Below are 16,564 nucleotides of genomic sequence, written 5' to 3' on the forward strand. Positions count from 1 at the left end.
AGGAAAATGTCCGCCATTACACAAACGCATGCCGGTGTTCAACCGAGAGCAAGTGCGGCAGTACTCGGCAGTTCCCCAATAATATTCACCAGCCACAGCATAAATCAACCAAACATGACATGTAACTGGCGTACGTTCGTTGGCACGCTCAGAGGAATGTTTTTTAAAATGAACGGGGGACGGCGACTCCGCTTGCCGGAGGTCTAGCCGCCAATGGAAGGGGTTGTCCGCACCCAAGCACAAGCACGCACCGGGAACCACACAAAGACCCACTACACATAAGCCGCCCCTCATGATATCACCTCGAATCATGTCTATTGAACCCCTGTAAGCTAAGCAGGAGACTGCGAGCGGCGACCGTTCGTTGGCACGCTCAGAGGAAAATTTTTTAAAATGAACGGGGGACGGCAACTCCGCTTGCCGGAGGTCTAGCCGCCAATGGAAGGGGTTGTCCGCACCCAAGCACAAGCACGCACTGGGAACCACACAAAGACCCACTACACATAAGCCGCCCCTCATGAAATCACCACGAATCACGTCTATTGAACCCCTCTAAGCTAAGCAGGAGACTGCGAGCGGCGAATGTTCGTTGGCACGCTCAGAGGAAAATTTTTTAAAATGCTCCCTGTACGTTGACTCCGCTAGGACTGGCCGATGGTAGACGGGGTTTTAAGCTTTGGGCAAATTTTGGGAACGTGACGGTGTGTGCCACTGTGCTTGTGAAAAACTCTTGTGGTGTCCGGGCAGAATTTCCGAAAGTGATCGTGCTTGAAAGCCAGTCGCTGTCCCGTTGCCTCGTAGATCCCCGCTCGCTCGGAGAAAAAAAAAATGGCGAACAGTTCGCCGGAAGTTTGGAGGACAGGCTCGGGAGGAGGGACTTTGAAGAACCCGCAACAATGGTAACGCACAGGTCTTTAGCGCTACTGTTGCAGATTGGTTGCAGGAGTGTATCGCTATCCGGAGGGTGAATCCAGTTTTCTGGATTCCCCTAGAAGCGCTACAACGAAGCGCTTTTTGCGGGTCGGTTTCAGGATTGTTGCAGATTGTTTACGACGTCGTGCGTTATGGCAAATTAGTAGCGTTTTCAATCAGCAACCATTGTGCTATTTTTAAGCCGTGGGAAATGCCCCCCAGACAGTGAAAGGAACTCATTTCTTTACAGGGAGGTCCTCTACTCCAAGAAAACCCGGTCACTCATAGCAGCGTAAATGCGGTCTGTAAACTCTCACCTACTCTACGTCTCTATGCTATGAAGATCAACCAGGGATTATGCCTCCTTTGTATTTGTAATAGCCTCCAACCCTTCGATGCTTCCTTTCCCCGTTACTTCTTTTCCCCTTTACACACATCTTTACATTCTGTCCGTCACCACCTCCGTTTACGGAATTGTGCGAGTGTCCCCCAAGAGGGAGAGAATTTGGTTGATCCGTCGCAAAGTACTGTGTTAAAAATCAAGACGAGCCCTTCTGCCGGCAGCCCTGACCACGGTCTTCCTGCTAGGGCCATTCGAAGAGGTGGTACCACCTGGGTCCAAACCCCACTGTAAGAAAGCCTGGATTCTTCATCACAGGAGCCAGCTGAGTGGCCTTTTGGAGTTCTGACGTATAAATCTGACGTATAAATCTGTACGCAGCAGATCTCGCCCCCCGTCGCTCAGTAGGACAAATGGTCATGTGAAAGGGCCCACGCATTCCAATGATCAATGGCCATCACAAGAGTCCCGGCTGCCTAAACCTCCTTCCAACCTTGATGCGCAGAGCGGCTTCCGTCGATTGTCGAAAAGCCAACAAAACCCACATTATTGTCTTTATTGCTTCCAGTTTGTGCAAGTTCGAAACATTCCCTGTCAGTTTGGATACTGCGTTTGGAAGAGTTATTGAACCGAAGCCTGGCACAATGTGTGAGCAGCTAAGGCATCGAATGTCTGAGGAGCGTCTTTGGGTTCCGTAACCGGCCTGTAGTTGTTCTGTTCCTTATACGCTTTGCAGCCCTTGGAGGGGTCTTTGTACAAGCCGGGGTACTCCCCCCAAAGATCGAATTCTGTCCTGGTGCGGGGAGACTCGGCAAAACCTTGTCCTTGCGCAGCGGTGCCCACCGGCTGCTTGTCCATCACGGCCCTCCCCTCCAGATTGTGCACGACAGCATTTGGCTCGGGTAAAGCATCCGCACATGGATGGACGTGCTCGGCTAAAACCAGCGGCTGCTGGTCGTCCCCTTCTTCGGAAATCACAAAGACGGCTTTGGGTTTGTCCATTTCCGAGGAGAGCTCCTTGGATTTCGAACCGTTGCTTCTGAGTTGGATGGCGCCTTCCAGAGGCTCTTTCAGTCCCTGGCTTTGGCCATTGCTTGGAGACCTGACATTCGAAGGCTTGGTGGGATCAGATGTCCTCGGACGGTTATAGTCGGGAGAGCTTGTCAAGAATCCGAAATATGGGTTTCCAAACCGGGATCTCTTCAAGTTGCAGCTGCTCAGCTTGCGCTGCTTTTGTGCCGAATGAGTCAACGGGTAGGATGCGGTGCTGGCCGACGAGTCTGAGTAAGCCATCTCCGACAAGCCCTCGATCTCTGCCGCGGATGTGATTTTCCTTGCAGCTGCAGTTGGATGTCTTGCAGATGTAGAGAAACCCTGGCAGGAACAATCATAGCATTAAAAAGTGATCGCGAAAGGCAGGCCGAAGTTTCTCGGGGCACGTGTAATGAAATGGGGGTTCTTTTATATCATTTGCTTGCATGTCCTACTTCGTTTCCTTTCCTACAGCCTCAAGAGAACTGGGCAAGTCACCCCCAGTCCTGTCAGAACTCCCTCAGCCCCACCTCCCTCACAGGGTGTCTGTTGTGGGGAGAGGAAAGGGAAGGCGAACGTAAGCTGCTTTGAGACTCCTTCGGGGAGAGAAAAGCGGCATATAAGAACCGACTCTTCTTCTTAATATCAGGGCTCTCTCAGCCTCACCTCCCTCACAGGATGTCTGTTGTGGGGAGAGGAATGGGAAGGTGAATGTAAGCCACTTTGAGACTCCTTCGGGGAAAGAAAAGTGGCATTTAAGAACCAACTCTTCTTCTTCAGTAATATCAGGGCTCTCTCAGCCTCACCTCCCTCACAGGGTGTCTGTTGTGGGGAGAGGAAAGGAAGGCAATTATAAGCCACTTCAGGAAGTAAAAAGCAGGGTATGAAAACCAACTCTTCTTCTTCTCCCCACCACAGACACCCTGTGAGATAGGTGGGGCTGAGAGAGCCCTGATATTACTGCTCGGTCAGAACAACACTATCAGGGCTGTGATGAGCCCAAGGTGACCCAGCTGGCTACATGTAAAGGAGCAGGGAATCAAACCCAGTTTTTCCAGATTAGAGGCCGCCGCTCTTAACCACGACACCAAGCTTTCTCTCACCATCAGGGCCAAACTCTAGCAAATTTGCAGCAGGCTCCCTTTATGGAACACCCTTAGACCTCCCAGAAACACTTACACCACTGTTCACCAGTTTTGTGAATGGGCTGTTGGTTGTCCAGCTGCACCATTTCTTCTGTAGCTGAGGTAAGGGAGCCAGCAAATCCTGAAATGCTCGTGCGCTCCACGTCCGCTGTCTGGGGCAGTGGCTCTCGGTCTGAGCCAGCCTTTTCTCCGTAGCGCCTGCACCCCGGTCGGGTTGATCCGTCGTCCGCCAGTCAGAAACAGAGCCGGGACTTGTGATGCTTCTCTTTAGGCTCTTGTCCTAAGGGGAACATCATGATGTGTTATCATTTAAATTATCGTTTAGCTTTATTTGCAAAATGAAAATACAGCAGGGGTCGCATGGTGCCTTCGTTCAATCGGGGCCCATTCTGCACACATTAGTTAATGCAGTTTCAATGCACTTTAGAAGTAGATTTTCCTGTTCTACACAGGGAAATCCAGCTGCAAAAGTACACTGAAAGTGCATTATCCTACACTTGCGGAATGGGCCCGGGTTGCAAGGATCACTTTCAATATAGTCTTCTCCTGGGGAGAAATATTTTATGTTTTCTGATACAGAATTATCTTTCTCCTTCTGTGTTTTCTTTAGATTTCCCATTGGTCAAAAATAATATTGCAGAAATTACAAAAGCAAGCAATACATCATGCAGTAATGGTCAAACAAATAACATATTTGAGAAATCAATTGGTTACAAAATTCAAAATGCAAAATGCTGAATATAAATGTATCCCAGTAAACATAATTTTTATTGCACCTTATGGACAGTGTTTCAAAAATTATTTAATGTAATGAAGGGGGTGTTGAGAAGAAATATGTCTTTATTCTTTGTCTATGCTATATAATTATGAAGAAGAAGACCCTTTCAACTCTGTGATTGTAAGAGTTGATTTTTATATTCCTCACCTCCCTCACAGGGTGTCTGTTGTGGGGAGAAGAAAGGGAAGGCAATTATAATCTGTTTTGAGACTCCTTCTGGTAGAGAAAAGAGGCATATAAAAACTAACTCTTCTATATAATATTATTTCCTTTTCTGTGCACTCCCTATATTCTCTGTCTTCTAAAAACGGATGCATGGACAGATGAAGAGAAACTGCATCGTATGTTTTAGAACTATCTGCTCACATGAACAATCTCTAAAACAAGGTTTCCCTACCAAGGTACCATACGGCAGGGGTAGTCAACCTGTGGTCGTCCAGATGTTCATGGACTACAATTCCCCTGTGCCGCTGCCATGGAATTGTAGTCCATGAGCATCTGGAGGACCACAGGTTGACTACCCCTGCCATACAGTACCACGAAGGCACCTCAACAGTACAGCATTGTGGGGTTTTTCAGAATGGCAGCTGGGCACAGCCCTCCTACTCTATGCCTGTTTATTTATTTTATTTTTGAAAATTCTACCCTTATTTGAATAGGTTGGCCTGCCCCCTCCCAAAGTGGCCAATGATGGGCCTGGGGTGGATGGGAAGGGGAGGGGCAATGGTTACAGAAACCTTTGGCAGCCAAGGCTCCTATCACTTCCGGGGGAGCACAGCAGGGAGGTATGGCCAGCTGACATCACTTCCTGTACCTCGAAGCCTGAAAAAGATTTCCGCGGTGCCCCCACAGTCAAAAGCAAAGGATGGCAAAACCGACTTGTGGGAGACTCCCCTCAACCTCACTAGCAATGGATCAGGTTTCCTGCTAGATATATCTTTTTTAAAAAGCCTCCTTCCCTTCCCAGAGCTCAGATTCAGTCTCCCTAGGAGGCCTGGAGCTTCTCAGTAAAAGGATTTAGATAATCTTTTTTGCAAATCCGCTTACAGTTTCACGTTGTCTAGACAAGCACTTCAAGCGAGGGTGAGCCTGGGATCTTTGTTTACTGTCAAAGCTCAACATTTCACACCTCCATAAACATCGGAGTAATGTTCTGGATCCTGCCAAAAACACCCCTACAGCTACCTAGTCGAAAACAACTCATTATTTGCTCGGGGCTGACCTATTTCTGGACTGGGAGCAATGTCTTTATTAAAAACTCTGCCACCGGGACATTTTTGGATAAGTCTGGAGGTCACTGATATACATGGTGAAGAATGGCATGCTTAAATTCGTCCAGACTTTGCATGGGGTTCTGGTCCACATAATTAAACGGAAGCAGATCGCCTGAAGAACTCCTTCGGGTAGAAAAAAGTGGCATATAAGAACCAACTTTTCTTCTTCTTCAGTAATATCAGGGCTCTCTCAGCCCCACTGCCCTCACAGGGTGTCTGTTGTGGGGAGAGGAAAGGGAAGGCAATTGTAAGCCACTTTGAGACTCCTGGTAGAGAAAGTGGCATATAAGAACCAGCTCTTCTTCTTCATTTGGGGGACCTCTGGTTTAGGATGTCAGACTAGGTTCTGGGGCACCAGATTCAAATCCCCATTTTGCCATGGAATCTGGCTGGGTGACCTTAGCACAACCGACTTAGAATCATAGAATTGGAAGGGATCTCCAGGGCCATTTAATCCAACCCCCTGCAGGACGATTAACAGTAAAATAGTTCTGAGGATAAAATTGAGGAAGGGAGAGAAAATGAGGTTTGCGAACACTAGGGATGCCAGCCTTAAGATGGCACCTGATGATTCTCCAGAATTACAACTTATCTCCAGAAGGCAGAGATCAGTTCACCTGGAGAAAATGGATGTTCCAGGTGGCTCTATAGCTTTGTACTCCATTGAGGTCCCTCTCTCCAGGTGCCGCCCCCAAATCTCCAAGAGTTTCTCAACCTGGTTCTAGCAACCTTGCCCCTCCCATTCCCCACTGGTCCTCAGGGTGGACCTGACAACCCTATGCAAGTACAAATGTCTAATAAAATAACATTTGTAGAAAAAATAAAAAAGCAGCAAAAGAGAAATCTGACTGAAACCATTCATACACTAAGCCAGGGGTAATCAAACTGCGGCCCTCCAGATGTCCATGGACTACAATTCCCAGGAGCCCCTGCCAGCATTCGCTGGCAGGGGCTCCTGGGAATTGTAGTCCATGGACATCTGGAGGGCCGCAGTTTGATTACCCCTGCACTAAGCACACGTTGGTCTCCTCTACCTGGATTCTGTAAGAAGTAAAACTCAAGCCACCCGCTCCAGGGCCGGCAGAAATGATGAACACTTCATCGCTTCCAGACTCCGTGGTCGCTGCCGACATGGACGAGGGCCCATCTGGGTCGGTTTGCGGCGGGGAACGTTCGCTGCTGCCGTCGCAGGAAGTGACTGGAAAACATTCGGAAACATTTTGCTTATTGCCAGAAAAGTGAGGAGTGGAGGGAGACTTCGATATAGCGCAAAATCTGACTAGAACAATTTCCCCTAGATGTTGTCAGCAATGCCCTTGACTAAAAGGTGCCTTGATCTGGGTGGCCAGAACTAACCCAGTCCTAAAAGATCTTGGAAGCTAAAGAGGGATGGCCCTGGTCAATATTTGAAGGGAGCCCAGCAAGGAATACCGGGTGGTGACAGGGAGGCACCCAATGGCTGAATATCTCTTGCTTGAAAGCCTCACGTGAACTCCATTAGTCAGCCATGACTTGATGGCCCAAAAAACCCCAAAACCAACCCTAGGTGTTAAGATTGTTCCAGGACTACATCGTTTCAAAATGTCAGTGGAAGACTCCAGGATGGACTATCCCCTCCCCCCCCCCACACACACACACCAGGTTTTTTTAGCCAGGGTTTTGTGAAACCCTGTGAAGAAGAAGAGGAGGTTCTTATATGGCGCTTTTCTCTACCAGAAGGAGTCTCAAAGCGGCTTACAATCACCTTTCCTCTCCCCTGTCGTAATGGGTGGGAGAAGTGTCCTTCGATTCTCTGAAGTGATACAGTCCAGGAAAATGTATACTACATGATTTTTAAAAAACGTACACACATACACCGAAAGCTCTGCAACATTGAATTGGGTCAAAAGTAAGGCTGCCAAACTCCCGGTAGGGCCTGGAAATCACCCAGAATTGGAGCTGGACTCCAGGTGGCAGAGATCATTTCCCCTGAAGAAAAGGGCTGCTTTGGATGCTGGATTACACGACATTATACCCCACAAAGGCCCTGCCCCTTCCCAGGCTCTACTCCCAAAATCTCCAAATATTTCCCAACCCAGATTTGCCAACTTCAGTCAGAGTTTTGTGGGGAGGGGGGATTTGTTTAGACCTTTGCTGAATGGGGGCAGAGGAGTGGGTTATATATTTATTATCTGCCATCGCGATATTGTGTTTTAATTACGTTTTAATGGGTTTTTACGGGATTTTATTGTACTTATGAATTTTTGTAAACCTCCGCGAAACATTTGAGAGTGGCGGTATCTAAATCTAAATCTAAATCTAAATCTAAATCTAAATCTAAATCTAAATCTAAATCTAAATCTAAATCTAAATCTAAATCTAAATCTAAATCTAAATCTAAATCTAAATCTAAATCAAATTTTGCCAACATCCAGTGCCAGTTGTTATTGTGATTTTCGGAAAGTACGGAAACCCCAATTAAACGGGTCTGTAGGTAGGGAAGTTCCAGCCGTGAAACTGAAGTTTTACACTGACAACTGGTAGCGAGGAAGGCCACAATCCAACAAACACTTTCCGGGGAGTATGTTCCATTGCACAGGATTCCCAACTCCAGGTTGGGAAATTTGTGGAGATTTGGGTGTGGAGCCTTGAGAGGGCAAAGTCTGGGGAACTCCGAGCACAACGCCATGGATTTCACCCTCCAAAGCAGCCATTTTCTCCAGGAGAACTGTTCTCCACCATCTAAAGATCTGCCGTGATTCCAGGAACTATCCAGTCCCCACCTGGAGGTTGGCACCCCTACCTGCTGAATCAAATCGGCCTCGCTTCTGAGGAGGCCTGCTTAGGATCCGCTCCTTTAATCCCTCAACCAAGATAAAGTATGAAAATCCCCAGAGCAATAAGGGGGAAAAACAAGGACAGCACGGCCAACATAAAAACAAACATGAATCCAATGCTGCAAACATTCACCCTTTACAGATACAGCAGTGAGAAAATGGCAGGCGTGCATGGCCACTCATGGATGCGCTAAAGATCATCTCCATGACCGGATTAACTCGAACAGTTGACCTGCTAACCTGGGTATGTCTGTTTCTGTTGGCAGCACTGGGCTGCCAAAGAAAACAAATTTACTCTACTAACAGCTAGAAGAGTAAAGGCCTCTTTGTAAAATCTCAAAGTCCAAGTTTCAACACATGCAGAAATCATCTCCAGCATCTCGGGGCCAGGGGGTGGGGTAGGGGGTAACGGTTAAAGGCCGACGTCCGCTGCTTACCGGCTGCGTTTCCCCCAACAGAGTGGTTGTTGTTTTCGTTCTCTTGGCTTGGCATGACCAAGCGGAGCTCATTGATATCAATGCCGGCATTCTGGATCCCGTTCTACAACTCAAAACATGACCCCGTCAACAGATTCAGGTAGCCAGGAACAAGAATCCAAAAGAGAGAGAGAAACACACGAACCTACGCAAATCAGCAAAGGTTACAGACTATCCAGCACTAACCTCCTGGTCACAACGCACATCCAGAGAATTCCTTTTGGGGCACAGCTGCTGTCTGAGGGAGAAAGAGGCGAGAGGAAGGGAAAAAAACAAGTCAGTGTAAAATTTTAACAACTCCTCTGTGGGAGTCGAGACTTGATGCGTTTTTAAAGAGGCAAAGGAAACTCGTTGTACATTTTTTTTTAATTTAAAAAGAGCCCTGATGGATCGGTCCGCAGTGGTTTGTTAGGCTTAGCATCCTTTTTCATATAGTAGCTAACCAGTTATCCTGGCGGGCTAACAAACAGGGTGCAGAGGCCAAGGCCTTTCCTGACATGAGGTTACCCAGCCTTTTTTAACCTTCTGTGGAGAAACCCCTAAAATATTTTTCAGGCTTCAGGGACACCCGGAAGGGGTGACAGGAAAGTAGGCACGGAAGTAAGATGCGGAAGCCAGTCAATCAATCAATCAATCAATCAATCAATCAATCAATCAATCAATCAATCATTTGCTGTCATTGTGGAGAACGAGATGAGGCCTGTAGAGCAACAGGGGAAGTGGGCTCCAGGAATGTCTAGTGATGTCAACGGCCATCCAAACTTCTGGGAAAGGCCACGGAACCCCTTTGGAGCTCTCGCATAACCCCAGGATCCCCCGGACGCCTAGCTGAGAATCCCTGCATTACCCCCTAGCACTGGTGTCCCTTGCTATTTCTGCACATGAATGTTCACCTTTTGTCACCATGGCTAGTAGATATTGCTGGACTTAATCTCCACGACTCAATCTAACCTGCTTTTAAAACCTACTGCATTAGTGGTTTATCTATTATTGCTGGTAATGTAACTTTGTGCCGGGCTTTTACGGTTTTTGTGTCTGTCGTTCGCTATGACTTTGAGTCAATGCAATGAAAGTGTTTTCCGAAGATGCACTTCCGAAGACTTATTTGAGGCACAGGTTAACTCAGGATCCAAGGACCCTTTCAATGGAACTCAGTCGCATTTTTTTGGCTGCTCCTCCCCAGCCAGTTAAAAACATACCAAGCTGCATCAAGCAAGATTCTGTAAGGATGGCATATATAGCTGCCCAATAAATCTTAACAATTTCTGTGACGGGTGCAGGGGGGAGGCCAGGATCCCCCTCTTATAGTGGCGGGAAGGTTGTCAATACACAGGAGTGAGTGATGCAGTCAGAAAGAACCCCTTGGCAGGTCAGACATTCCGTTTGGCGTTTTTACAGTTTCCCTCCCAGCTTTGCTGGGCCCGATTAAAACTAACAAGGTAGACAAGCCTCTTGTTCTTGGGGGCTTGGGAAAGAGGAGGGGGGAAATAACTCCCTCCGCTGACTCAGGCCCAGCCTTCTGGCCAAAAGGAATTAGAATTATTGGCCAACCAACAACCGAAGCTTTCATTCCTCTCCCAAACCAGTAAACAAAGACGACAGTGTGGCAAAAGCTTGGAGTTTCCCCAGCGAACCCTCTGCAGCTGAAGGGAACGAGGCCTGGGCAGACACTGGACAATTATCCCACCACCGGTGACCCCCCATTAGTTAGAAGGGATGTGAGGCGCCAAAATCTGGCCTGCGCCATTTGGCTGCTCGTGGGGTGTGGGAGAGCTGCTACTTTTAGCCAGGCAGCGGCAGATTGATTGATTTATTTATTTATTTATTTATTTATTTTTAAAAATACAACAATAGGAAGAGGAGCGAGGTAGGCAGAGGGTGGCCAAGACATGTTCTGACTTGCTCCGGGCTTCCAAGGACAGGCCTGAAGAGTGGAAGGAGGATGGCAGGACAAATCCAGGATGATTCCAAGGTCATTAGCTCCTTTGGTGGACCAAAGGCTGCCCTCTTCTGGGTCAGCTAATTTGGGACATCGCATTGAGAAAACAGATTAGAAAGGATGTGAGTACAGAGTCAATTGGCCGGGGGGGGGGGGGGGATGACTAATTACAGCTATTACAGCTTAAAGGTTTACCCTGTCAGTTTTCCCTCTCACTGCTCATATATTGGGAGTCCAAATGCAAAGGAGGGGGAAGCTTCCCATATGTGCACGGCTTGGTCGAAAGGATTTCAGGGTTGCCTGTAAAGGAAGCTGCACTAGCCCTCAGTCCCACTTTCTAAGCAAATGTTAAGGCTCTGTCACCCGATTGTCCGTGCAATTAAAAAGAGCGTTTGCTGGCAGGAGCTCATGGGAATTGTAGTCCATGAACATCTGGAGGACCACAGGTTGACTACCCCTGCTCCAGGGAATGGTTTTAGGGAAGACAGTTTAAGCCCCCTCTCCATTGTGCTCTGTGACCCCAATCCAAACTGGCCCCACATGCACTTCCAATCAGGCTCCTAGAAATGGGAGACTATATTGGATGGGCAACATTTTCTTTTTCTTCAAGGAGTCTGTGTACATCTGGTTTCTTTCACACTGAGGAGAAAATGATTTGCCAGATGATTATCCTCAAGAGAAGCATGCATCCGGCCCACTCAATCATTCAGCACACTGAGAGATTATTGTTAAGTGATTTCTAAACCGTGGTGTGATATCATAGACTCTGATAGGATTTACGGGCTAGAATTACCACTTATCTGGTAGCTAAGGTTTGGCAAGATACATAAAGTTCTGCAAAGGATTGGAAGAATGAGACTGTAAACATTTCCCTTAACTTAGGCCTAGGGCAGGTTTCTTGACAGCACTGGAAAGGTTTCCTGAATGGGTGGGAGTTAATTTCTTATATATTTTTTTAAAAAATTGTTAAACGTTTATCAAGTGATATGACCATATATGATCATGTCAACCTCCCCCTGAATGGCCAATAATGACCCTGGAGGGGGGAGAGGCAAGGGGCCCCAGGTAGGCATGTACACAGCTCTGCTTCCCAACCATATTCTGCATGATTCCACCATTTCTGGGATTTCTCAAAGCTTGAAGAATGTTTCAAGGGTTTCTCAATGGTTGGCCTGGGGTTACCAACTCCATGTTGGGAAATTCTCAGAGATATATAGTGGAGTTCTAGAGAAGGGAGGAAGCTCAGCAGAGAGATGACACCATAGCAGTCACCTTCCAGAGCTGCCTATCCTAGGCCAAAAGCAGACACATCAAAGAGTTGTCCAGGAAAACCAATTAATGGACAACGACAGTACCAACCTGCAAGCAATACAGAGTGTGGACAACAAAACAAGCGCAAAGAAAAGAATCCCTGTCACGATGACCAGCATCATGATATTCTCTCTCCCTTCCGTCGAATCACTCATGGCAACAGATTCTGTATCATTCTTGTACTCGAACAGCATCGCAAAGCCTCGCCCACGATCGGTGGTCGTGATCAGCTCCACAATGACCTCCACCATCTTCAGAGAAGACCCAAAAGCCATGTCCTTGTTCAACGGTGAATTTGTGCCACAGAAGCGGGAAGAAAAAGTTATGAGGTCAGTGACATACAAGACATCATGGGGACACACGTCAGCTGAAGACTGTTGGGTAGAGGGCGTGTCTGTTGGCAACGCCGTTTCTGAAAGGGTCATCTCTCCTCCAGAAGATACCTCCTTTAAGTGCTTATTCTGGCCTTCACCATCCTCTCTTTTCTCTCTAGCAGTGAGGTGCACAAGCAAGATTTTATTCTTTGGGTCTTCATTGCCCTCTTGCCCAGCCCTGTTTTGCCCTAGCAAAGTAAGATTGTCGCCTTCCATTAAAGATTGTCCATTAGGCTGAGTACTGACCAACTCTTTGGATTCTTCTGTTTGCTGGAATGGTTTGGACTCATGTTTTGGAGAGGCCGTCTCCGGAGACCTATCAAGGAGACTATCGGAACCCATGATGTGAGACTCCTGAAGAAAGGGTCCCTTAGGAGGGAATGACGTGGGAAAGCCCAGGTTTTCCTCTGTAGGAGCAACCTCCTTATTTGTATTCTTCGAAGGAGACGGGGGAGGAGGAGGAGGAAGGAAACTATCCCAGTCATTTTGGTTCTTGCTTGTGCTTTCGAAGACGTCAAAGTCAAAAATTTCGAGCGTCAGGTACGTACGAGCCGGAATGAAAAACTGCCAGATGCAGTGCATGCCTGACGAGTAACTGTTTGGGAAGCCAGGTGATAAAATAAGACCCCTTTCCAATGAGTTGAACTCTGCGCCACAAGAATAATAGACCTGAAATACAAACAGAACAACAAAACCAGGCCTCAGTTTCTTCGAATTAAAGCATTGTATAACTTCTTTCACACAACCAATTTATGCATTTCCAGGTGTTCCCCTCACCTGTCTACAACACATTTCTGGTCAACAGTTTGTTCACATCCTTTGCTACTGTCAAAATTACTGTCCAAGGTTTTGAACCATGGCTTGCTGGCACACAGCCATATTCCTTAAAGCATAACTCCATCCATTAGAAATCTTAGGCCCGGACTAGACATGCAGCAGAATAAGAGGTAATTACGTGGCACAGTGCTGAGGTGGTAGAACGCCTGGCGGTGCTTCAGATTACAGGTGGGGGATTCTGTTTTTCAAAGTTCTCCACCACTAACAATTCCCTTCAAGTGGAAAATTAGCACAGCATGCAAAAGGGCAGAACGACCACATTTCTCCCTGACCGGCTAATTTTGATTTGCTGGGAGTTTTGATATGGATGAGCATTAAAAACCTGATTTTTCCTAACCTCAGTCTGGACTGGTACAGTCCATGTCAGAATTCCATGGCAGCCTAAAATCCAGTTGGGCCTCCCCTTCCCCTTTTTCCCTCTCCCTCCCTCCCTCTCCCTCACTTCTTATTTCCATACTATTCTCTCTTTCCCCCTTTAAGGCGGATTCCGCACAGCGGGGGGCTTATAGGGGTGTTATTTTGCAGAAAGGTGGTATTGTGTGGTTTCAGTGAAAGTCTACAATTGTTTGGCTCATGTATGATTATTGCCACAATTCTATAGGTATCACATTGGCAAATTTGAAATGACCACTTTACATGGAGAGCTCTATGCCAATGTGATACCTATAAAACTGTAGCAATAACCATACATGAGCCAAACAATAGTAAATTTTCACCGTTACTGAGGAGGTAACCACTGAGGAAGGTTTCCCTTTGAAAACAGGTATTGTACCTGGAAACTCATTTTGGTTACTTCTTGGCTACTTCCGCTTAGTGGTGCATTAAATAAATTAACAAAGACAATTGGATTTGGAAAAGGAATTGTATTATGCAGCTTGTGGATTCTTTTCTATTCAGTTTTGACCTCCAGAGGAACCACGGTTCTATTTGGAACTCCAGAAGGTGGCAAAATTGACACTCTGTGGGAACACACACTGCCACCACATGGTTGTAGCACAGGGCTGCAGCTGGGAGAACCAGGATGCCTAGCTCCCCCTTTCACGCCTGAGGCCTCACCTCTGCGTCTCCCACGGACCCAGCGCCCAACATAATCCAATAAGTGTCACGGCAGAGCAAGAATCAGAACCCAAGTCTCCCTGTCCTTGACTGGCATTTCAACCACTGTGAATAGCCGACTTGTCTAGAATTTGCTAGTCTGAGTGGATGGAAATATTTCTGCAAAGAGAGAGAACTAGCTTCATTTCAGGGTGGCCGATATGCTTACTTTCCGGTCAATAGCAAAGCTTGGATCGCAGGGGATAATAAATCGTTCCAAAACCATCGATATAACTCTTGCCTTAGTTTGTGAAAGGTAATTCCCACCTCTCTTCCCAACCAGGCTTCGCAAAGAGAACAGTTATAAATTTACAAAGCTCCCTCGACCTTAGGTGGGCACCATTCACTCACTGGCATTAATTGGGGAGGAAAGGGGATTTATTTTAAACACTAACAAGGATTAAGTCATTTTTAGTCTGTTTAAACACAAAAAATGGATCTTGGCAGGACAACAGAGAGATCTCGCAGAGCCTGTGTGTAGGCACAGATGTCAAAATACTCTAGATTCCTTCGCCCCAGCAGCCCCTCTTTGGCTGACGGAAATTAAAGTCTTTGAACAACGACATAAATTATTTAAGAAAAATCTCTCTCTCTCTCTCGGCCTTTCTCTCTCCCACACACCCAGAAGCAGTTTATGACCAAAGCCCAAGGATTATTTCTCTGGGCCTGGTATGGTTTTTAAAGTCTTTTAATGGGTATTTTAATGAGGATAGGACTGTTGTGAACCGCCACGAGCCTGCGGGGAGTGGCGGGAAATAAATCCAAATAATAATAATAATAATAATAATAATAATAATAATAATAATAATAATAATAATAATGAACTCCTAATGGGATCCACTCTCCAATTCCATCATGGCCTCTCTGCCCTGCTTCTTGGCCCCCCCAGTTAAGGTTGCCAGGTAATGGGCAGAATTACTGGGAGATGCAGGGAGGCCAATTCAACATACAGCGACCTGTCCACATCTCTGCCCATGTGATCTGGAAGTGACATCATCACGTCCAGGATGTCAGGGCAACGGTCTGGTATTTGGGCAAAAACTCTATGATAAATTTGGCTTCTACCATAGAGCTACCAAACCATTGCCCTAATACGATGATGTCACTTCCAGGTCATGTGGGTAGCTCCGGATTGTGAAATAACTGGAGATCTGGGGGAAGAGCCTGGGCAGGGCAGAGTTTGGAGAGGGACCTCAGCATAAAGTCCACCCTCCAAGGCAGCAATTTCTCCAGGGAAAATTATCTCTGTAGACTGGAGATCTTTTGTAATTCCTGGAGATCTCTTGGCTCTTTCTGGGGGTTAGCAGCACTACCTTTGGAGGAATACAAGAAGACATAAACATACAATATTAGTATAGTTTTTGAAGAGAAGTATGTAAGACACGCTTTGCTGGGCAAGACACACTGTGCAACAGGATGCTGGATTAGATGGACATCTGGACCGCCAGAGTGTCCAACCTCCAATGCAGTGTTCTAAAACACGTTTTTAAAAACAACACAACTAAACCTTTGCCCGGGCAAAAGCAGAAAGTCTACCCAGTTGCCCGTTATATTCGTTTGATATTCTGCTGGAGGGTGGTTTGGCCGTAGCAAATGTAGACCTGCCATGACAGGAGAGGGAGTGAAAGAGCCAACGAACACTGCTCTTTTCTCACAAAAAATATATCCGAAAGGTCACCTCAGCAGTCAATAATTTATTCATTATAGCTAGAAAGGCTGAGGCGACCGGCAAATTGACTAGACAAAGAGGAAGGAAATGAAGGGCAGATCTGAAAGCTTCCTGTTCTTTCTTCCTTCCTTCCTTTCTTCTTCTTTTTGATGTTCTAAAACCCAAAAGAGAGTTTCTCTGGAGAAAAGACAGGAGGGATTCATTTACAATCGACGACAGAAAAGCTTTGAGGAAAAACCGATTCCAACGGATTCGACTGACCTGTTATGGCGGCTGCGTTTTGTCAATCAGACCCAGATGTGAGGTCTAGGGAGCCTGTTACAGAATTTTGATGAAGGTAGCTTGAGGCCACCTCCAGTGTTTCCTTTCCTGACCTGCATTTTGAAAACATATGTGGAGAGGCTCTCTCTGGTTGGAACGGTCCCAGAAGCTTTGCTGGTGGATGTAACACTCATGGCTGTTCCCACATGCAATGCTCATCGCCTGGTGACAAGGTTTTTTTTTTTTTAAAAAAATTAAGAACAGCCATCAGAGATCTGGCATTACAGGCAGAGCAATCCCATATG

General features: G+C 46.8%; 1 protein-coding gene across 2 annotated transcripts in view; it reads right to left on the reverse strand.

Annotated features, from left to right (window-relative positions):
* Window positions 1–295: 295 nt before the first annotated feature.
* Window positions 296–16,564, reverse strand: part of LOC143822687 (uncharacterized) — a 29,628-nt gene continuing 13,359 nt past the window's right edge. Inside the window, exons 2-7 of one of the 2 annotated variants that reach the window (XM_077308124.1) lie at window positions 12,072–13,066; window positions 8,960–9,011; window positions 8,735–8,837; window positions 6,516–6,679; window positions 3,464–3,709; window positions 296–2,626 (exon numbers count right to left, since the gene is read on the reverse strand). In XM_077308124.1, the coding sequence (XP_077164239.1) occupies window positions 1,874–2,626; window positions 3,464–3,709; window positions 6,516–6,679; window positions 8,735–8,837; window positions 8,960–9,011; window positions 12,072–13,066 (2,313 nt within the window). In that variant the 3' untranslated portion in view covers window positions 296–1,873. The remainder of the gene's footprint in view (window positions 2,627–3,463; window positions 3,710–6,515; window positions 6,680–8,734; window positions 8,838–8,959; window positions 9,012–12,071; window positions 13,067–16,564) is intronic. The other variant, XM_077308123.1, reaches the window with a different exon arrangement.

The sequence above is a fragment of the Paroedura picta genome, chromosome 13 (assembly GCF_049243985.1).
Source record: "Paroedura picta isolate Pp20150507F chromosome 13, Ppicta_v3.0, whole genome shotgun sequence".
In the NCBI taxonomy this organism is placed as follows: Eukaryota; Metazoa; Chordata; class Lepidosauria; order Squamata; family Gekkonidae; genus Paroedura; species Paroedura picta.